The sequence below is a fragment of the Rhamphochromis longiceps genome, linkage group LG22 (genome assembly GCF_057381845.1).
Source record: "Rhamphochromis longiceps isolate RC_006_pf linkage group LG22, R_longiceps_female_GT1.1, whole genome shotgun sequence".
Lineage (NCBI taxonomy): Eukaryota > Metazoa > Chordata > Actinopteri > Cichliformes > Cichlidae > Rhamphochromis > Rhamphochromis longiceps.
This window is the reverse complement of record NC_140577.1, coordinates 32652795-32675138: the sequence shown is the minus strand read 5'-3', so window position 1 is coordinate 32675138 and position 22344 is coordinate 32652795. Positions and strand designations below refer to the sequence as shown.

The window sequence follows — 22344 nt, the reverse complement described above, 5'->3', positions numbered from 1 at the left end:
AAAGTAAATCGATGCAATTTGATCTTGCTTGTGTAACATGTTATATTCCTGTTTGCACACTTTAATCTTTAATCTTGCCCGTCCTGTGCAAAAGCTGTCAAAGCCAGTTCAAGGCATGTGGAGAGGTGTGCCCATGCTGAGGTCAGTTTTATTTCAGTTAAAAAGTACTGGAACATCCCACTGCACGTGAACGCCCCCAGTGTCAGAAACCTGCTGACTTTGAGTCATACAAGTTCAAATAAGGCACCAGATGGTGCAAAGATCTGTTCACACATAAGTGTTTCTAACTGGTCTTTAATGTCTTATAAAGAGTGGAAACTGTGAGCACGAAACGGAAACACCGTATCGGGTTTTTAAACCCACATTTGTGCACATCTGGAGAAGAAATAATAATTTCACGGTATTACAGCAGCAAAAAATATTCACTAACCCAGGATTAGAAAATTATAAATGCTGCTTGCTTCAACCCTGCAGTAACAGGTTTTATTATATACTAATTAACCAGAGCTACATTCAGCTGCTCCCTTATTTCCCAAGAGGTCACCACAGCAAAATGATCCAAATGTCTGATTTGGCACAGATTTTACACCGGATGCTCTTCATGAGACAGACTTCCCAACAATCAGGGCTTGTGAACTAGCTAATGACCCTCTGAGGGTGGGTTTTGTGTATCCTCACAGTACCAAACCAGGAAACTTTCACGTATAATGCAGATGTTTTAACCACAATACCAGAAAGCCACATTTGACAAAAAGATTAAATAAATACAATAAAATATTAAAAAAAAAAGATTAATAACGGCTCTGCTATACCTAAAAAATTGTCTTTAGAAGGCATTTTCTACAGAAGCTTTTTGGACATTCTGGATGGTTTAAATGAATGAATTTGGGCAAATGTTATAGGATATTTGACCTATCGCTCTGTTCATAAGGTGAAATGTAGATATGTGTACACAGAATATCTGTTTCCCACCCAAAACAACTTTTAAGTCGTCAATATCTGTGAGGTTTGTAAAGCAGCCGCTCGTAAATATAAGAGAAGAGCCACTTGGGGGCGGTACAGACCAGGTATTTGACTAGAACCCTGCAAAGGCCGCTTCCATAGCTGTTAAAGGGTAACATTTTTCAGTTGTTCTTTAAAGAAACTTCACTACTTTGTAGCGGATAGTCAAACAAGCTTAGCTTGCTTTACTACCTGTGGCAGAGATCACAGCCAGGCCGACAGGGGAGACCGGGGATAGTTGTGACATTTTTGACATTTCTGTAAATTAGAGCTCTTTTAAGGTAGTGGATTCAAAATGTAATGCAAAGTATTTACATGTCTCTGCTATTACATAGTGCAGCTATTTTCTCTGCAGCACAATTACCCATTGCATGGTATGGCCTCAAACACAAAGAGTGAAATGTTACAATTAACCCCATAGTCTGGGTTAGTTGACAGTACTGACAAAACATTAACATGTAATCTTTTTTATTCAACACATGAATGCACTTACATCCATTTATGTAGCTGTGTGTGTGACAGAATGCAGAAATCTAGCTTTTGAACATATTCCAACCCCCCAAAAAAGACAAGTTATGGAATTTTCTGCAACTGAATATTTCATTAATTTTGGTTGGTCTTCCTTGAGTTTGGCCTCATTGGCTCAGTGGGCATTATAACCTACAACTCTTGCACCAACTTTTGAACATAACAATGAAGCTGAAAAAATGTAGTTGTTCACCAGCATCGCAATTCCATTACTTTTTATCATGGTTTACCTTGGTGTGGTTTGCAAAGTGCTTCAGAAAGATGAGGAAATCTGTTTCTTGCACTCATCCTGATTTATTTCCACTACCAGTATTTCCTACTGGTCCATCTCTGACACAGTGGTCTGCATAATGTATGTGTGGGAACACAAACAGTGGAGGAATTGTGTTGCCAATGGCATTAACCGCATATACAAAGGTGACCAGTGAACCTCTCTCTGCTGATGTCGTTGCCCCAACTTGTTTAATATAAGTTAAAGTAATAGTGTGGTAAGTTGTAACATCTGCATCATTGTTACAACTGACCCAGACTCCTATAGCCATGAACTAGCTAACATTACAGCCAATGGCTAAAACATTAGCACTAAAGACTTACACAGAATATATCCCCATAGGCATACAAATAACATAATTCAAGTTTGATGAGTTTAACTGCAAAGCAGATAATGCTATTAGAAATTGAAATAAAGTAGAAAAACTTACTTTTTGGCATACAAATTACTTTTTTTCATGTTAAATTGTCTGTGTTTGACAAAATGTGCTGATTTTTCACATGTGATAGCAGAACTGAGTTGGGCATGCACAGGATGAGTCACATCATTTGAAACTTAGCCCTGATTGGAGAAACTGGAAGTAACTGACCCACGTTACAACTATCCCCGGTCTCCCCTACTGATCTTTGTAAATGTTTCGTGGTAACTCAGATGCTAAATGGCTGCTAATCTAATCTAACTACACACACACACACACACACACACACACACACACACACACAATATAAAATGTTGATGTAAAATGATGTAATCGACTGATTACGCATATCGGACAATATTAAAAGAATCCTGTGGAGTTTTCTTCATTCATTTACTTACCATAACATGCCGTTCAGTACAGATACATGTCCTCACCTGTAAGCAACAACCAGTGGCTCCACAGCACTACTAGTTGTGGGAGTCTTTAAAATTGTTATTCAAGTATTAGGAGACGTAACAGCTGACAAATTATGAGTGTTATGGTGAAGAAACAGCAGATATGCAGTGTGCAGATAAGTGTCTGTACCATAGACCACATATAAAAGATGGATGCAGCCAACTGTGACATTTCTTCATCTTGTGGCCTGATATATAAACAGTGGACACACAGAACAACCTTTGCTTTCCCCGTGTTTTTCATCTAATATATATTATTCATATAAATTTATTTATAAAATACTGATGAAGTACGTACAGTTTAACAGACAACGAGCTGAAGTGCAAAATATGCTTAAAAAAGTAAAGAATGTTCACTGAAACCACTGTCTTTACCTTTCACGCTGTAGTTTTTAATATTTATTTTAATTTGTTCTTGCTTTTCTCCCATTGCTGGTGAACTGTTTCACCTCACTCGTCAACAACTCAGCATGTGAGCGACACACAGCGTCGTCCACGTCGAGCAGAGTGCAGCAGGGATTTCTGAGGATTGCACTGGTTGAAAACCTGTCTTCTGCAGGCAAATACATGCACAAACGAACATGACTGCCCTGCTGTGAATGAAGCGTGAGGCATTCCCAAGCCAGCTGAGGGACATCTTCTTTCTCCTGGTCTGGGATGCCTGAAACACTTCAACTGCCTCCCATCGATGTGGAGGAAACTTTGGGTTTAAGCATAGTCATTTCATAATAACACCGTGTAGGAACAGTTAAAATATGAAACCATGGACTGAGACCATAATTGTATCATGTGCATTTTTAATTGCATCCCCTTTTAATTTTCTTTGCAAATGCATCAGTCTCCCCCTGCTGGTCACTAGGATTAATGCCACTTTAAAGCACATGTGCACTGGCTTTTAAATCCTGAAAGTTCTGTTTATCTTTCATATAGAGCTCAAACGGTATGAGTTTCCAATGCAGAACAAATCAAGAAAAGAAAAAGTCCCAATGAAGAGTTTTGAAAGTGTTAAGTATTTGTAGGTATTTTAGGCAAGTGTGAGCGTCAGTTTGTTACCAGTCCTGTAAATGATGACGTCAGCCTACGTCACTAAACTCGAACACGGAATTGTACAAAATCAAACCATCTGACCTGTACAGAGAAAAAAAAAAAGAGAGAAAGAAAGTGGTGAGCAGATGATGGGAAAATGAACAAAGTCTTGAAAATGTTGCAACCCGATCTAAACAAAACTTGCTTTAATGTTTATTTCAGCGTTTAAAGACCCTCCGCCCCACTCCCCCCACAAGAAAATAAATAACTAAACAAACAAACAATAAAAACAAACACAAAAGAACGTAAATGTCAGACGGGGCCTGTGTGTTCATGAAGTTTAATTTTCAAATGAGTGATGGCAAAATGACACTATTTACAGGAGAGAATATGTATGATTTGTACAAAGAAATATACATGCAAACATAATAATAATAAAAAAAAAACAATTTATGAAACAAAAACGGGAAAACAAAAACACAGCAAAGTGACAAAAACAGAAAAATCAACAAAAAAACCCCCAAACTGAGGTATCCAGTCCAGTCTTCTTGTTTTAAAATGGCCTGTGTGTACACCTTTTGAAGTAAATTAAAAAAGGTTAAGAGGGGGCTGATTTGATCATAACCCCTTACTGGACTTATCTGTGCTATTGTTACCATAGTAATCTTGTGTGGTTACTGGTTAGGTGTTTTTTTGTTGTTGTTGTTTTTTTTGTTTTGTTTTTTTTAAATGGAAGAAATATTTTGGCAACATGTATCTGTACATAAAGTGAAAACAACACTTTGTAAGTAAAATCTTGCATTCAGCTCCCATCCAAGAGTACATTTCAGTCCTTTAATCTCCCACCTTTTTAATAAAGGTATAAAGAGAGTAAACTAAAAGTGTTCCTCTGACATTTACTCGTGTAAACAATCTTTTAACATGGTCATGGATGGCCTAACGCAAGTGAAACGTAATCACAATAAAACCATTTCTTTATTAAGTACTATAAAGCTAGAGCAACTTTGGTGTACCAATACTACAGAGGCATACAGTACAAAAAAAAGTGTTAAATTAGTTTTGATCAAAACGTGATGATTGTAGGTCGTGACCTCTGACGCGGCCTGGCCCCGGAGCGGTCGTTAACACTCGGCGATCGAATGAACACAAACTACCAGCAGTGCTTGCAGTACCAAGTACATGCTTTTCTCTAGATTTATTACAGATACAACAGATGTTTTCATAAATAGTTGCATAAAATGTTAAAGCCGCAACATTGCACATGATAATCAAACATAACATACAATGAGTGCATTTACAGTAAATTCATCTTCCGCCGCCTCCACATTCAGCGCTGCCACCGAGGGCTCCAACAGTCTCGAGTCCACTGCGAACGTGAGGGGGAAGAAGGCCGAAGTCTCTATACAAGGTAAGGCTTAAACATGTCATATCTGCGCAACACAGGAAAAGACAAAAGAAAAAAGAAAAAAAAAGACGAACGTCTATTGTTTCTTCTCGGGTTGGACAGTGCAGCATTTGTTACTCACGACACGGTCATCATGGTGTTCTCAGATTAGATTAGGGTACATTAATGTAAGCGCAGCCATCGAGAAGCTCTGATGTATAAATGTCTCAGCTGATGAGCTCTGTCGCAGTTTCCGCCTGTCTGCAGTGTCCAGAGTAGCACACGAATCTTCAACTTATGAGCGTTTTCTACAATGATGTGTTTGTTTTTTTCCTCCTTGGAATCAGAGACACTACTGTGCCTTTCTATACACTGTTTCTATAAGAAAGGGTTGCTTCTCAAAAGTATGCCAGTTACTGTTTAAGGGTAAAAGACAAAAACACACCGTCTGTTCCTGGAGGGCGATTTGCTCTCTGTGGCGAGCTCCGTTGGCATCGGTTTCTCCTGAAAGAGCTGCGCCCGTGTGGTGGCGTTGAGGCTCGATCGATTGGCTCTTCTGATCAGCTTCAACTCGCGCAGAGGAAAATAACTTACTTCATAATAGTTTTTTTTAAAACTGTTTTTGTTCACTTAACTACAAAAAGACGAAACCAGCAAGCAGCAGTAGACGAGGGCATCCATTCATTTATGATTGGTGAGAACTCCGTTCTCTTGGGCTCTGATTGGCTGAAGACCTCAGCAGGTCTCAAATAAACAACCTAAAAGGATAACAGGATTTTATTTAGTGAAAAATCTGTGAAAGAGGATGAGATCAGCTTTCATTTTTTTCTCCTTCTTTTTACATCGAGACCATAAAGAGTCTCTTCAACCTCAGTGCTGGACCCCAAACTGAGCAGCGTCTCCTGCTGTGGTCGGAGCGCTGAGGCTGAGAGCTGCTCAAACCCGAGGCTGAAGGCGACCGTGAATGAAGCTCCTGACCCCTCCGATGGGCCGGGCATCGGTCTGATGTTTTCTCCTGTCAATGAAAGAAATGAGGCGGGAGGTGTCCAAGCAGCCCTCTGCCCGGCCGTCGCCTTGGCCAGCCTGCAGCCACGGCTCCTGGAGGCAGAGGCCGGCCGGGGGCCTTCTGCCCGGGTCGGTCTTCAGAAGCAGGCAGACGAAGTCCCGGGCCGCCTGGCTGACGCCCTGGAAGTAATCCCTGGGGAAGCTGAAGTCCAGCCTGCAGATGTTCAGGCAGGTCTCCTCTGCGCTCTCGTCAAGAAAGGGGGAGGCGCCGCTCAGCAGCACGTAGGTGACCACGCCCAGACTCCACAGGTCAGAGGTCAGCAACACGGGCTCTCCGAGGACCAGCTCTGGGGAGGCGAACTCAGGGCTGCCCAGCAGAGGGTGAACATAGTGGGCACTGTTGAGCTGCACGGCATCACCGAAGTCTGTGAGCTTGACTATTGGCTGGCCGCTGGCGGTGTGGGACACCAGCAGGTTCTCAGGCTGTAACGAGAGCAAAGATTAGCCTCATGGATTCTCATTCATTCATCATCATGGTTTGTACATGACCGCACTGCATCCACATGTCAGTCAACCTTTTTATGGCTTCAATGTTTGGAGGAAAATGAAAAAGTGAGGACTCACTTTTATGTCCAAGTGTGCTATTCTGCAGTTGTGTAAGTAGTGTAAAGCTTCTAAAACGTTCCTCAAGTAGCAGGCCACCTTCTCCTCAGTCAGATTCCCCCAGCTCACGATGTAGTCCAGCAGACGGCCTTGGTCGGCCCTGAAACCCAAAGCAAAACATCAGGTCGGAGGTATGACGTGTCAGAGCTGTGTGTGTGTATGTAGGGTTTAACTCCGCCTTTGCTGTTTACTCACATCTCCAGGACTAACGCGTAGCTGCTGGGAGTTTCGTAGGTGTCAATCAGGGTGACTATGTGCGGGTGCTGGAGTCTCTGGAGCAGATTGAGCTCCTGGGTCACTCTGTCTCTCCTCATCAGCTTCTTGTTGACGTGTTTCACAGCCACCGCGCGTTTGGTGCCCCGGTGGTCGCAGCGCTTGACGACAGAGAAACGACCCCTGACGAGAAGACGACACAGTCGGTCCGTTTACTTTATCGTTTTTTGTTGCCGTAGCTTTTATATTCTGAATTCTCACAGCGTGTCTGTTACCTTCCCAGTTCAACCACCTCAGTGTAGTGAGACTCAAAGTTATCCTTCCAGCTCACTCGGACCCCGTCAGTGGACACGGCTGAGACACATGAAAGCAGGAGGTGGTTCAATAAAATCTGCAGTGACACTCATCGCATACGTTTCACGTCTGTCTCTACGCTCACCCAACACTCTGAGGCTAGCTGATGATGTCACACTGCCCAGCTCGTTGGTGGCAACACACGTGTAAACGCCATCGTCCTCAGAGGCTACGCCGATTATCCGCAGAGTCGCTTCACCCGTATCACTGAAACAAACACACACTCCTTTATTCATCTATTCCATCATAACAGGGTGAGTGTAGCTGAGTGGGGCGGCAGGTTCACTCTCGAGTTAGTGTGTTCAACAAAGCTGATGCGAGGAGTAAAACCTGCTCGGCTATTTACCTGTAGGCGATGCTGAAGTGTCCGTTGTTAGTGAGGTTGCTCTGGTTGGGCCCTTTCCAGCTGACTGTAGCCCGGGGTCGCCCACAAACCTTACACCTTAGGGTGACGCTCTCTCCGTTGTCACATGTCACATCACTCAGAGGTACAAGGAACTCTGGGGGAACTGAAAGGAAAGAAGAGATTTGTTGTTGTCATTGTTTGACAGACAGGCTCCAAATCTGTGTAATGCCACATTGAGCCAATGAGAATGCAGGTTATGGAAAATCTGCAGGGAGCAAGTGAGCATCACATGTCCCGCCTCCAGCAGCACCCTCTACCCCACACCTAGCCTAAAGCCAACTGATATTTGCAGTGCAGTGAGAATGCGTCTGATACAGACAAGCTCCTGCAGTGTGCTGCAGTGACAAAGAGAAACCTGGAACGATGTTGAGGGATCGGGTCTGGAGCTCAAACTCACCATCATAGATGTAGTTTGGGTTTAGAAGCTGGAAAGAAAGATAAACAAATGTCAACAGTCTGTAACTTCGAGGCATCGCTGTAGAGTTTTGAAGTGAAGTGAAACTCACCTTTACAGAAACTTTATTGGCCAGGCCATCTCTGGACTTCCTGTAACCATTTTCCAGCTTTGTCTCCTTCTTTGCCTCCTTCTCCTTTTTCTCAGACTTCTTGCGAATACGCAGGGATGTGTGCCAGGATGAAGACTTCCTGCTAGGAGAACGAAAATGACGGCAGTGAGCTCAGTGTCTTGATAAAAACGGCAGATGAGAATCTCAAGTGCACATATTATGAATTTGAAAATAATCCCCCCCCAATCATCGTGCTCTTACTTGATGGATCCCTCGGGACAGTCGGGGACAATGGTCGACGTGTGTCCCAGCACAAATCCGGGGATCCAGCCCTCGGCGGCGGGGCCCTGCTCGGTGGATGCTCTGAACACCAGAAACATGTTTTGCTGGTTGCTGGCCAAGATCTGGACCACCTCGCCCTGAATGACGCTGATCTCATCCTCCTTCACAGCTGTGTAGTCCTGGGTCACCAACATGGTGGATACGCTACTGCTGCTGCTACTTTCACTCTGCACCACAGGGATGGAAAACGGTAAGGGCAAACTCAGATGGACATGCAGCGATTATGCATTAAACACGGTAACTTTTTCAAATCTAAACATGTGGGGTGACATCTCTAGCGAGTGCCACTTTTGATGAGATAAAGAGAAAAAGAAGTGGAGGCTTTGTAAAAAGAAATTCGAGCGGAAGAAAGACAAAACAGGGAGTTATTAATTTCTTCTCGGAAAAGGCTAACTGGATGAAGAAAGGCAGGAATAAGATGAAGTTTTCCATTTCACTCGTCTTTGCTCTGCAGCTCGACGCAAAGACGAGAGGAGAAACGTTAGGCTGAATGAAAGGATCTCTGAGTACGTTTGCAGGTGAACCGCAAACGTCAGAAGTTAGTTGCAGGAAAAGTACATTTAAGTAACACACCATGAAGACGGCCCAGAAGAAGTCAAGTGTTAGTATAAGCTTTGTTAGAGTTAAGAATCTAGAGACAGCCTTAAAAGATAATCAGTGAAGAGGTGAGCGAGGTCCGCTAGAAAGATTTTGAGCCTGAAAACATGTTGACAGTTGAAGCCTTGTCTAGAGATTGTCCTCAGAAACCGTCTAAAGCTACAGAGGATGACGCTGAAGAGCAGTGGAGGTTGTCAGAGATGCGTAGTAAGGGACAGATTAGTAGCGCTGGCAGCAGGACAGGAGACAACAAGGCAGACAGGACAGACCGACCCCCCCTCTGCCGCTGGGTTAGTCGGATCAGCACTGGGCAGCAGGTAGTGGTCTTACCCCGTTACTCTGGGTGGACTGGATGGACTGCTCGCTGGCCGATGAGCACGTACTCATGCGGTCGGCCTCCTTGCTGTGCGTGGAGTGTCTGTGGGTTTGGCTCTGATTTGAGCTTTGTCGCACCGGAGTCTCTCCCGCTTCACCCGGAAAGGTAAATGAGCCAGGCCGGCTGGCTGGAGAGCCCGGCATTGAGCTCCAGAATCCAGATCCAGACTTTTGGTTTTGGCCTGGGCTGGGAGGGGGAGGGGGGAGAGTGTCCTTGCCAAAGGCGGGAGTGGCCATGGGGGAGGCCATGGGAGACACGGCTCCTGGCCGTGGTTTAGAAGTGGGTGTGGAGGGCAGAGGCCCAACGGTAGCACGTGGGATGGGGGTATAAGCTTGGTCCTCTGTGGTGTGGATAGGGCGCTTGCCCTGCGGGCTGCCCCCCACAGGGAGTAGAGGAGGAGGGACAGGACGAGGGGACAAACCTGGATCACAAGCGAGTAAAACTCAGACTTCAGTCACATCTTTCATTGGGTCAAACAAGTCAAATTTCACAAGGACAGACAGATGTTTCATACCTGACATCTTATTGGAGCCATCCGGGTCGGCCCCGGGGTGGTGACGTAGGGGTTGGGGCAGGCGGGAGGGTTGCGGGATCCTGGACGGCCGACGAGAGCCACCCTGGGGTCCCGAAGGGATGGAGCTACTCTGGGAGCTTCCACCTCCACCTCCGGGGGCTGCACTAGAACCGCTGTTGCCCCCACCTGGAGCTCCGATGCTGGGCGCACTGCTTGCCCCTACATGGTTCCTCTGATACTCTATTGGTGAGGTCAGAGCTGTGATAAGATGCAAGAGACAAGGGTGGCCATGTACACAGCAGTTCTTTTACATCACCTATAAGTCCTCTGTGTGTGTGTCTGTGTGCGTCTGTGTGTGTGTAGCAGCCTACCATTGAGGAAGTTGCGTTGGCTCTCGAGTATTTGGCTGATCTGAAGGGTCCAGACCTCGCGCACCCCTGGATGGGAGGAGTGAAGCACGAAGGACTCCACGGCGCCGTTGGCTGACCGAGAAGTGAGAATGAACTTGCAGGGATCACCTTCCACATTCTCCTCTAAACCCAAACAGCTTATCTGGTGTAAAAAAAGAAAACAGGGAAAACACATCAAACAGAGTCAGCGGCACAGAAATATTGAGATTTAATCATGTCAACCTTTCCTAAATTTGTATTTTTTTATTTCCCATGGGCTCAATTTCCTTACTTTCCTCTGTTATACGCAAAGGCTTAAAGGTTCACTACAGGCAGAAGGAAATGTTTGAGAAATAAAATCAAATGTCATTAAAAGCAGCCCTGAATGAAGGGTTAACGCCAACTGAGCACAGGGCTTTTAAATTAATGTAACTACATGCTCCATCAAGAATGGTATACAGTATTTTGTCCCAACATCTCGACCCCTCCCTCTCTCACACATGTGAAAAGTGCTCTTGCAGAGTACAGCGAAGTTCAGGATGCGTTTTGAGGCTTAACCAGCACTGTTATTGAAAGCGCGGACACGCCGTCCTCTCACCTCACGCTCACCTGCCTTACAGATTTAAACTACTCATAAGAGATGTTTAACAAAGGCAGCTTGGGACTGCACTACTATTGTGTGTCAAGAGTCCATTGCTAAAATCAGTGCAATGCAGCAACTTAAAAAGAGCAGCGTCTGAGCTTTTGTTACATGAACTTGATGAGGAGCCAGACAGACTGACAGACTAAGCTCTGCTTCAGGTAAATGTCTTTTGCTTTTGAAGCTGAGCCAAACGAAGCCTGCGGCCTATTTTTATAGAAAACATGGTTTATTCTTCTGAGAAAGATATTCTTCTGACTTTAAAACTGCTCACTAAAACAAGATTACACAACTAGGAATAATTAAATCAAGTTAACCTGCAAACAACAAGGAGAAATGTTCGTCATTGTTAGCATATTAACAGACATTCTTCAAGTGGGGAAAGTAACAAGTGTACATCCTCCCTCCTTAAATCATTACCTTGATGCTGTTCTTATAGAGGAAGCCTGGCAGAGAGAACCCTTTCTTTTTGTCCAGGGGCTCACTGAAGATGACAAGCTGCTCAAACAGGAAAACCCTCCTCTCCTTCATCCGGCCGAGCAGACCGCCGTCGGGGTCGGACACCATGAATGTGTCCTGCAGCAAAAGGCGGCCCTGAGCCACAATCTTCCCCTGGAGGCAAAGAGAGAGAAATGTTAACGCACGCTTTAAGGAAGATGTTGTATTGCTTGACCGATCACTGAGAAAAATGGCTTCTTACATCAAACCCTTGAAGCCGGCCGACATTCATCATATCGTTACACCTTTTTGGAACAATGCACATGACCTCCACTGCTTTCTGGAAGAGTCAGAAATAAACAAGACTGGTATAATCGCTCAAACTGTTTTGCATAATTTCTTTTTCAAATTTATGTTTTGTGTTTTCTTTTTGGGGTTTTTTATTTGGATCTCACTTCCAAATCCGGAGACTCGAGCCCAGCCTTTTTAGAGTGCTTCAGGAAATCCTAAAATGCACAAACAAACACAAGTAAAATAATAGCTTTGTACATTACGTGTAACAGCGAGGGGCATTTGGATACAGTGCAAAATATAAAGGGTATGTAAGCAGCAGCTGGGGCTCTGGCGCCCTCTACTGCATAGAAACAGCCTAACCTTGAGCAGCAGCTGGTACTTCATGATCCTCTGGACTGGCTTGATGAGCAGGTCTGTGATCTGCAGTCTGTGTCCCAGCCGCTGCTTCAGGTCCTACAAAATCAAATGTGTCTCTTTAACAGCTGCATAATGAGTTACACTTGAACCTAAAGCTGCCAAAATACCAGAGTCTAACCTCAAAGTAGGTGTCGATATACTCGGACACGATGTGCTCTGACTTGGGCTTGTTCTGACAGTACACTACGTACATGTTTAGTCTCCGTTCCTGGATAGATAAAGCACACACACAATTACACTTTGATCAGATGTGTGGAAGCAATTACAAAGAAGGCAGGAGCTGGAAATTCCCTGCAGACCAACCTGTTTGAGAAAGAGTGGTCCCAGTCTGTCAGGGTCCTCCAAACACTTCTCCAACTCCCTGAGGAAGAAACTGAGCGACACAGAAACAGAAGTTACTGAAGCGCCGATTCTGGACAGGGAAAACTCTACAGTCTCCACACGTCTGTGTGTGTGTGCATTCCCCTACATACTCTTTGTGCCAGTCGTAGATCTGATGGATGTTGCCAAACACAATTTTGTCTTTTCCCTTCATATCATCAGGGACACCCTCCTCCTTCATTCTGCTCATGTAGCCCTTGTGATGGAAACACACGAAGGATTCACAACAGGAAGTCGCCAAAGCTCGCAGAACTCATTTTAAGATCCATCACATAGAAAATGTTTCACTAAACTTACCTCCACCACCAGGCCGAGGTCTCTGACGTAATCTCTCTCCGTCTCCACCAACTCCAGCAGAATGAAACTAGAGCAAGAGAGGAGAACCACAGATGGCAGACTTAAAATGAGAGCTATAAAAGCAGCGTTAGAGCTCCCTAAACATTAGTCTACTGTTGCGTGAGATCGCAGTAGACTTACTGTCTTTTTTTGAGGACGCTGGCCCTGCGTTCGTCCATTTCTTCAATGGGGGAGGAAGAGGAGAGGAGGGAGTTGTCAGAGGGGTTGAAAGAGGGAGAGCTGCTGTCTCCTTGTTCTACAGACAGAGAGCTGGGTCTGTCCTCCAGAGCCTGCACAACAAAAGCAGTTTGTTCACAAGAAGAAATCCTTCTTTCCTTTATATAAAGTCTCTTAATCCTAATGACTCTGAAATGGACACAACTAAGCTTAATAAACAGAAAATGCAGAAAAATATATTTAATTTAGCTGATATGAAGCTAACAAAGAATTAATGCGATTGAATCAAGCAGAAACTTCTGGAGCTGGAAAACAAAGGAAAAGTCTAATGCCAAAACCTGCAGTTCCTCTGATGGCCACTTGAGGCAGACTCATTTTCATCATACTTACTTGATTGCTAGATGGTTTCTAAAGCTACTTTCGCTCTTCGTAAACACTGGACTGTTGTTTTTAAACTCACCTAATTAGATTTTGTTCTTTAAAGTTTAGGGCATGTGGACACTTTCAGTGACAGCTATGCTAACGTGGGCTATAGCTATAGCTGCTAGCTATCTGTCCTCACCACTTTTACTCAGAGTCACTCAACTGGACCTCAAAACCATGTTTCCTTTCTTTTGTTTTCTTAATGTTGGTGTATTTTTGAACATTTTAATCAAATTTTGGACAAACAATGCAACCTTTGTTCAAGAAGTTTATACTTCAGCTTTACTGAGTGAAACTCAGCAACTTGCCAATTTAAGCTTGCTAGCATTATCTTAGTATTAGCTTAGCACTCCACCCTCTCGTCTTAATATGTTCACTCCAGGCTCCGAAAATTCACATGATGGCAGTCAAAATAAGGATTTGGCAATAGCATGGTTGCTACGTCCATCTTTTATATACAGTCTGTGGTATCTTCTGATAAACTGGGCCTGGTTGGTGTGAGTATTTGATATTTCCTACCATCTTGCTTTTGACTAGCTCCTCGATGGCGCTCACCAGCTCAGCGGCACTGGGCGTTTCTGAACTGGACGGGCGGACCGACAGACGAGAAGAGGTCTAGGCAAAAAGCAGAGAGATGAGAGGAAGGAAAACCAACAAGCGTGAGAAAAGCCATGCAAGTCGACAGTCTAAATTTTGAAGTAATAACTCTCTTTAGGGAAAAAAGGAACCACTAAACTTTTCAGAACTGAATCAAGCCTCATCACACTTTAGGAGTAATTTCCATCCTTTCTGAAACAGAAATAAGTCTGTTTCTAACGTAATCCTAAAGTAAGTTGTAAGAGCTTACAGTTAAAAGCCATGCTGGAGTTTTCATTGAGAATAACTTGAAGACAAGATTCAATTATCTTTTGGTGGTGGCATTTAAGTGGATTTTAGTTGTTGATGTGAACAATGACTTAGTGAAAATGTTTGTTATATGTTGCAATCTGAAGAGATTCATCCACGATATGCTCCCATCAGTGAAACCCCCAGGACAGGGGGCGGGGTTTTTATAACTCTAGGTTAAAGAAAGTCAAAACGTATATGAACTTCATAAAGCGGCCAATGAAAAGGTAAAAAAAACAAAACATGAGGCTGAAAGTAGGGTGACTGAAATGAAGATAAGAGAAGAAAAATAGAAGTCTTTGAAATAGTGATGGGCAGAAGGTCAAAAAAATGGTGATGTGTGAGTGAAAGATGTTTGTGTTGCTTTCTCAGATGGTGATGAGCGGCCTTTGGAATAAAAAAAAGAATGCTAACAGAGCTAGAATGAAAGAGGTAATATGTAAGTATGCATATATAGATATATATATATATATATATATAGTTCAGGAGACTCTCACCCTTGCTGTGCTGTGCTTCAAGACATTCCCCAATTAGGTTTTCTGGGTGATGCTGTGTGCCCTTCTGGCCTCGCCAGCATTTAGAGATGCCAATTACTCGCATGGTTAATGAGGTTAACGCACAGAGGGTAAAAGGAGATGAGGACGAGCAGGCGGGGGACGGAGTGGGTGGTGAGGAGTTGGGGGAGAGGAAGAAGGGGTGCTTATGAATTTTCACCTCATTGTGGCCTCTTCGTTAGATTATCCAGCGGGGCTGCTGGGGGATCTTACCGCTTTATTTTCAGATTTAGATCCACTAATTTTATGGTCAATCCCAGCCTATAACTGACAAACATGCAGAAAAAAGCTGGAGTCTTGCGCTATGCTTACAGACTAACGAAAACAGAGTTAGGAGCTACATGCATCCTCTCCTTATGTACATTTTGCTTTAAAGCCCTTACTCATCCGCCAGACACCTCTCTGCTCCAGAGGTGTGATCAAAGAAACGAGGCAGAAGTCAAAACATGTAAAGCTTAAAAAACATAGACGAAGAAGAAGAAAAAGGGGGAAATCTTAAGTAGAGAAATCCAGGAATGTTTAAGAGTTTGCAAAAAATACAAAAGTTAGGCAGAGGGACAGAGAAATGTGGATTTCAAAAAAAGGAAAAAGAAAAAAGCTTCTATCTTCATGTTTCAGGTTTTAGAAAATACAATTTTGAGTTGAAGAGTAAGGGGGAAAACGATAGAGAACTGAAGAAGTGACCGAGGGAAGAGACAGAAGGGGAAGAGCGGGACACTTCAGATGGAGAGGTATGGAAACTGAGACAAAGCAAAGACAGGACATAAATCAAGGTAATGCTACAGCATGGAAAACAGCAAACAATACAACCAGGAAACAAAACAAAAAAAGAGAAACAGAAATTAGTGTCAGAGGAGTCTCCACTTGAGTCGAGGAGGAAACGTGGGCTGCGTGAGACTTTGCATTGCTTTCTGTTTTAGAAGAGAGGGGAGAATATGATGCAACACGCCAAGATAAAATGCTATGCACAACTGAAACTAAGGGTCACTTAAACCGTGTCAGGAAATGGTCCTATTTGGGAAAAAGTGGGAGAAACTTAAATGAGTGAAAGTGTTTTCCAGAAACCAATGACTGCAGATGTTACACCACCTCTTACACCAACCCCCGGCCTCGGCAAGCGACCAAATGTGGGTTTGATTCGGTTGCAGATTTAAAATGAATACTTACTAGATCACAAATAAATGTATTTAAAAAACCTTTAGGACACACTTCTATTGAAAGAAAACACTGCAGGCAGCTAGAGATGACTTCAGATATGCATCTCATCATTTTGAGCAAAACAAGCCAATTTTGAATGGGGTAGATTTTTGTGGATAGTAAATTTAACACTTTCTAACACTTATAAATACTGAAGACAAAATCTGTGTGACTCCGTTTGTCTACCAGAAGTTCAGAACACAAAGCACGCTGGCAATTTCCAGATCAACACAATCCTAAAAAGCAAGCCTCACAACACGATTCTTCATGCCCTTTCTTGACCTACAATCTTAAAGAATGATGTGAGCTGATTACATCTGGTCCCCGGTCCCCCGCTGTAACGCCCCAACTCTCCTCACCTTGTCATCCTGTGAGTCTGGCTGCAGCAAGCTATGCTGCTGGATGGCCATAGGTGGAGGCAGAGGTACTGAGTCTGCACCCTCCTCGCCCTCCTCCTCTCCGCAGCTCTGCATTCCCGAAGAACTGGACTTGGACAGCGTACCGCTCGATAGGCCCTCGTTACGAACCCTCTGCAAAACACGAGGACGACAAAGCACCATTTAACTCTCTTGTAACAGGTTTGAGGAGTGTCAAGCGTTCTGCATCCACCCACCTCCTCCAAAGTTTCATCCTGAGGCGTAGCAGCACTGTCGTCCGAGTCTTTCTGAGAGCCTATCGTCATCTCTCCGCTCTTCCTCACCTCACGGCTCTTCTTGTGCTTGTGGGCCAGCTTCTTCACGTGGCCATCTGCCTTACCGCTGCTTAGCCGTCGCACCGGGCTGGTCAGCCACTTCCGTAGCGTGTTACCTAAGAAACCAAAACACACGCACAAAGCACAGGTTAAAGTTAATTCACCGGAACTGCAGCGAACAGTTAAAAACTCTGGATTTTATCTACAACTACAGTTGACAGCTTCATCACTTTGTTCCTCAGTTTGAAATTTAAAATACTTTGTACTTTTTTTTTTAAACAGATTTTTTTCAAAGCCTTTCAAATAAAGGTTGGCGATCTCACCTGGTCGTTTAGGCCCCGGGGAGGTGTGGGAGCCGATGCCGTGACCGGGCTGCAGCGTAGCAGAGGAACCTGGCATGATGGAGTCATTGCTGCACACTGACAGTGTGTCTGTGAAATACAGAGCTGTAAGTGAAAACAAGCCCTGTGATGCCAATTCCAGAAATGAGACCAAAAACAACAGCTGTACTCAAAAAAGACAAGAAACAATACAGTCATCTGTAAAGTTAAAGCATATTTTTTAAATATTATTAATTTTTGTAGATGGCAAATCAGAATGTGAAGGCCGAGAAAATTCATTTTAGTGGAAGAACATCATCTGATTTTGAATATGATGCCAGCAATATGTTCCAAAAACATCTGGACACTGAGGAGACCAAATGTTGCAGCTTTCTAAGTGAAATGCTTAGAAAAGGCCAGGATTTCAGCTGCTAACCAGCCTGCGTCCCAGACCCTTTACTGCAGAGCCAATGTGTGTAATATGTGCAGTGCATGGTTAATAAGACAGTTCTTCTCTGAAATCATCATCATAATCATCAGCACAAGCTAGATAGCAGCATCTGTCCCCAAAACAGTATATAGTTATTCAGCATTAACGGTGCCTTCAGAAATATGAGTGTTTCCATGGCAACATGGATGCAAGCTTGGATTTTCTACACTTCATCATATCAGTGACTTTTTGCCAGTGAAGCAAATTAGGTTACATTTTTGTACCTTTGTGATTGAAGATGCCTTCCATCTCCATGGAGGACCTGGAATGGGCGATGCAGAGCATAGAGCAGGGCACCAGGCCCTCCTGGGCAGGAGAGCGGTCTGTGGTCCTGACCAGGCACCAGTCTGGTTTGTCGTGACAGCGCTCCAGGACCTCCACAGTCTGACCCCGCCGCACCGTCAGCTCGTTGCTGTTGCTGGCCATAAAGTCGTGTATGACCACAGTCAGCTCACAGCCGCCGGAGAGCTGTGGAAGACGAGACCATCACTGAGACCTTTGCTCCAGATGACATTTGTTTTTAAAGCTCATAATTGCAGAAGGTCTGGGCATCATTTCTGAGCTCTGTGTGTGTGTTCTCACCTTGTCGCTGTCCAGTGTGTTCTGAGAGGTGCGTGATGCCAGAGAGATGGTGTCTGGTTGGCTGCTGCCTTCACCCTGACTGTCCAGGTCCTCTCCATCCCTAGCAGGAGCACACACGATCAATAAAAGGTTTCTTCCCTTCTTGTATAAAAACAGTGAGATAAACTTCCTGTTCATAGATTAATCCCCATTTAGAGCTGTGTTTACCTTCGTCCCTTGTGGTGCTTGGTGGTGGCTGTTTTGGGAATATGAATGGGTTCTTTAAGTGCTCCTCTCAGGTGAATGGTGCGCTCTTGGATCACCTCTCTGATGTGTTTGATCCAGTCTTGCTTGTTCTCAATGCTGGATGCCTGTTATCGGCAGTCAATCATTGTCAAGAAGGCAAAGCTTGTCAAAAAATCCTCAATTTGAATTCTTGATTCACACATATCTGATCTCTTAATACGTTACAAAGCCTTTATTTCACATATACATTTTACTCAGGTTCTCTCTGCCTGTAAATGCCTAACACAGTGGCTTCCCTGCATTTATTTTGTACAGCCACTGCAACAGCTCTCAGAGATGAAGAACCACTTCCTCAACACCACCCACCATCTGAATAATCTGAGTTAAAGTGGATGTTACTTAATGTATTAGTCATACAAACATGAACAGTGAACAGTCAGTGTTTAGGTTTACTTTACTACCCTCATTTGGGAATCACCGTTATTGATTATTTTGTACCTTTCAGGTCTGAAGATGTGATATTGCTAAGGTTACAGCGGCTTGATGCTAAAGCTCAAATATGCTGCTTTAACCCATTACACTAAGCTAACTTTAAGACTTTTGAAAAATGGTTGAGGGCTGTGTTGTGGGATTGTTTGTACTCACCATGGCTCCATGTTTGGATCCCTGACTTAGCTTTGAATTTAAAATATAAAAAAGGGAATTTCACTGGTTTGCTTTTAGAAGGTGTACAGGACATTTTACAAGCTGACAGAATGATTTGAAATGATAGAAGTGCACAACACTGACATTTTGGTTTGACAGTATAATGAAGGCCAATAAAATGCCTAGTGAATAGTAATGGATAGTGTGTGTGTGTGTGTGTGTGTGTGTGTGTGTGTGTGTGTGTGTGTGTGTGTGTGTGTGTGTGTGTGTGTGTGTGGTTAGTAACAAGACACACCTAATTTACAATACACATAACACATGACTGCTTCTCAGTGGTTAGTCTGGGAGTCGGTGTGTATTTATGTTGAAATGCTCAGTACTGAACGTGCTAGGACTCTGGCTTCATGCTGGTCCAACAGCTGACAAGTTTTAATCCATCTGTGACACTACTCAGCAGGAAGAAGTCTTACATGGGTGATACGATATTTAGAAAAATTAATTAAAAACTTCAACAGTGGCTGTAAATCATTATTAAAATATATATTTTGTGGTAGAGAAGGATAGCTAAGTCGCTGCTTTGATAAAGCAGCAGCGAGTCAGGCTGGGCGATTGTGGGCGTTCAGGGGCTGAATCAGCATCACCAGCGTTGGTGGAAGCATGTCGGCCCACATAGAGAATTAGAGATACAAACATCCACAGAAAACACAGCCCCAGATATACACATGTGTGCCGTGTTTTGTTAACAGATGGAACAAAAGCAGAAATCTAACCAGGCTGGAAGACGAGAAGGAAGGAGGAGACAGAAGAGTGACTACAGAAAGCTTCTCAGCCACCCTGAAGCTGCTCATGCATTTAAACGGGACAGAAGAGAGGACAGTAGAGATAAGAAGAAGAATAGAAAAGGTCTGAATGTGGAGAGGAAACTGGGTTAGACCAATATTTATGCTTTCAGCACACTCACATGGAAGATTCACGTATTTTCAATGCTAGTATTTGGACTTTATTGAGACCAAATTACTCATCAGATTTGCTTCAGGAAGCTATATTGGTCCAACCCAAGAGGAGGAGTCTGCGAAGCAAGGAGGAGGAGGAGGAGGAGTGTTTTACCTTGAGTACAATCTTGTTGTCAGAGGTCGGGGTGCGTCCCACCCATAGAGCAAACTTACAGGGGTCTCCTTCAACGTGTTCAGTCACCCCTAACTCTGATGTCTGCAAGGAAGAGTAATATGAGAAAACGTCAACTTTACTTTGCGACTGTCAAATGATTTAAATTTTTGTAACTGTGTAAAGTTCTGAGGTTTCCATAATCACAAAAATGCTCCTGACTTCATCATCGTGTACTTACAAAGAGTTTGCTCTTATAGATGTATTTGCTCCGGCCATTTGAGTCTTTGACCTCCTTGCTGAAAACAAGAGACATCTCAAAGAGGAAGAGGTGGCGCTCTCGTCCCTTTCGGATCAGAGTCTTTGGATCCCAGACCTGGAATGAATCCTGGAGAATGAGCTCACCCTGCGACTCGATGTTTTCATCAAAACCTAGAGAAAAAGGCCAGAGGATGACTTGATGAAAAATCATTAAAGAATAAACACACAGAGGTTTGCTGTGAAATTATAGCTAATAGTACAAATACGTGATCAATGTCTGACCTTCCAGCATTGAGAGGTGCATGGCATCGTTGGCTTTCTTGGGAACACTGAGCATCACCTCCAGGCCGTCCTTGATCTCTCCTTTACCTTCTTCGCAGCACGTCAACAACTCCTAAACAGGATGCGGGCACAGAAACCATGACAACAGGAACCATGGAGATGCTCAATACAAGCATCTTGTTGTTTTTTTCGCTGTGGTGGCTTACCTTCAGCAGGAGCTGATACTTGGTGATTCTCTGCACTGGCTTGATCAGATAGGATGAGATGGAGTTGGCCAGTCGGTGCCTCTGTTGAATTTCCTGCCATTAACAGAGGAGAACAGTGAGGTGACTGTACGTGACTGACATTCAGTCTCATCTCAGTGATCAAAGGTGGTACTCACATCAAAGTAGTTGCCAGCATGCTCCAGTATGAGCTGGGTGGAGTCCGGCTTGTTCTTACAGTAGTTCACATACATCTGGAACTTATCAGCCTTGACCAAGAAAGAAACAGATGACAATGAAAAATTAATACCCATCAGATCTCAGCTTATGAACCATTTTTCTTACTTCCAGAAATATTAAAGGGACCATTGATGCTCATTTTCAGCTCCATTTTTTAAATTTGTGGACACTGCTGGGAATATGTCTGCAGAGCCACTGTTCAAAATAACCTTAATTTATGTTTCTCTTTCTGAAACAAGCCTTTTGCTTTTTGCTTTAAGCCAGCCTTCTTTTGATTGGCTACTCCTTGTAAACAAAAGGTTAGAAGAGCAGGTGGGTGGGGCTTCTGTGCTAACAGCCAGAGCTATGTTCCTGACATGACATCATACTGAGCCAGGAGTAGAAAAAAGCTCATATGCATTACTTAGAAATCTAAATGCACACGTACACAGTACAAAATACATTTCTCTGTAAGACACAATAATACATACCCATGTGACGAAGCAATGCCCAACATCCTCTGGTAGCTGCTCATATTTCTCCAACTCTTTGAGGAAGATGCTGATTGAAAGAAAAAAGAAAGAGAGACAGAACCATGAGATACCAGAAGAAAAGATTAGAGCTTTCTCTAAAAATGAAAAATAGTGGAAGGAGGACACGTTTCTTACTTATGGTGGAATTCATAAAGGTCTTGCATGTTTCCAAAGATGATGTGCTCCTTGTTGAGGATCCCTGGAGGAATCTCCTCCACTCCACTGGTCATCTCCCACAGGTAGGTCTGCAATGGAGGAAAGAGGAGATCATAACTATAAGAATAATAATGGTTTTATTTTTCATAGTAGGATTCTGAAAGATTTTTAAATTTAGTTGAAAAGTTGTTGCACAACTCTGCACTAAGCAGGTTAACAGTGGTGGGTTGACAAGTTGAACTTACATCCATGCACTCCCGCAGGTCTCGCACGTAGGCTTTCTCTGTCTGAATCAGCTCTGCCATGATGAACCTGACCACACACAAAACACACAGCGACACAAATTAGCAATTTTCATATCATCCTTGTTCACGCGGTGATAAATCAGCAGCTCCCTTTCAGCCTGTCGACTTCAACCATTTACATTAATGAACGATGA

General features: G+C 43.7%; 1 protein-coding gene across 12 annotated transcripts in view; it reads right to left on the bottom strand.

Moving 5' to 3' along the window:
* Positions 1-4026: 4026 nt before the first annotated feature.
* LOC146644337 (triple functional domain protein) overlaps positions 4027-22344 on the bottom strand; it is a 79311-nt gene continuing 60993 nt past the window's right edge. Inside the window, exons 27-63 of one of the 12 annotated variants that reach the window (XM_085397047.1) lie at positions 22151-22217; positions 21885-21994; positions 21708-21777; positions 21177-21266; positions 21001-21093; positions 20795-20906; positions 20493-20683; positions 20255-20356; positions 19148-19177; positions 18485-18627; positions 18278-18377; positions 17920-18163; positions 17209-17331; positions 16808-17001; positions 16554-16724; positions 14078-14173; positions 13100-13248; positions 12920-12986; positions 12715-12818; positions 12545-12614; positions 12360-12449; positions 12185-12277; positions 11986-12036; positions 11793-11870; positions 11513-11704; positions 10435-10615; positions 10064-10321; positions 9504-9970; positions 8496-8743; positions 8235-8373; positions 8126-8153; positions 7669-7831; positions 7408-7529; positions 7244-7322; positions 6951-7151; positions 6717-6855; positions 4027-6575 (exon numbers count right to left, since the gene is read on the bottom strand). In XM_085397047.1, the coding sequence (XP_085253173.1) occupies positions 6024-6575; positions 6717-6855; positions 6951-7151; positions 7244-7322; positions 7408-7529; positions 7669-7831; positions 8126-8153; positions 8235-8373; positions 8496-8743; positions 9504-9970; positions 10064-10321; positions 10435-10615; positions 11513-11704; positions 11793-11870; positions 11986-12036; positions 12185-12277; positions 12360-12449; positions 12545-12614; positions 12715-12818; positions 12920-12986; positions 13100-13248; positions 14078-14173; positions 16554-16724; positions 16808-17001; positions 17209-17331; positions 17920-18163; positions 18278-18377; positions 18485-18627; positions 19148-19177; positions 20255-20356; positions 20493-20683; positions 20795-20906; positions 21001-21093; positions 21177-21266; positions 21708-21777; positions 21885-21994; positions 22151-22217 (5407 nt within the window). In that variant the 3' untranslated portion in view covers positions 4027-6023. Of the gene's footprint in view, positions 6576-6716; positions 6856-6950; positions 7152-7243; positions 7323-7407; positions 7530-7668; positions 7832-8125; positions 8377-8495; positions 8744-9503; positions 9971-10063; positions 10322-10434; positions 10616-11512; positions 11705-11792; positions 11871-11985; positions 12037-12184; positions 12278-12359; positions 12450-12544; positions 12615-12714; positions 12819-12919; positions 12987-13099; positions 13249-14077; positions 14174-16553; positions 16725-16807; positions 17002-17208; positions 17332-17919; positions 18164-18277; positions 18378-18484; positions 18628-19147; positions 19178-20254; positions 20357-20492; positions 20684-20794; positions 20907-21000; positions 21094-21176; positions 21267-21707; positions 21778-21884; positions 21995-22150; positions 22218-22344 lie in introns of all 12 variants that reach the window. The other 11 variants (XM_085397046.1, XM_085397048.1, XM_085397042.1 and 8 more) reach the window with 11 other exon arrangements.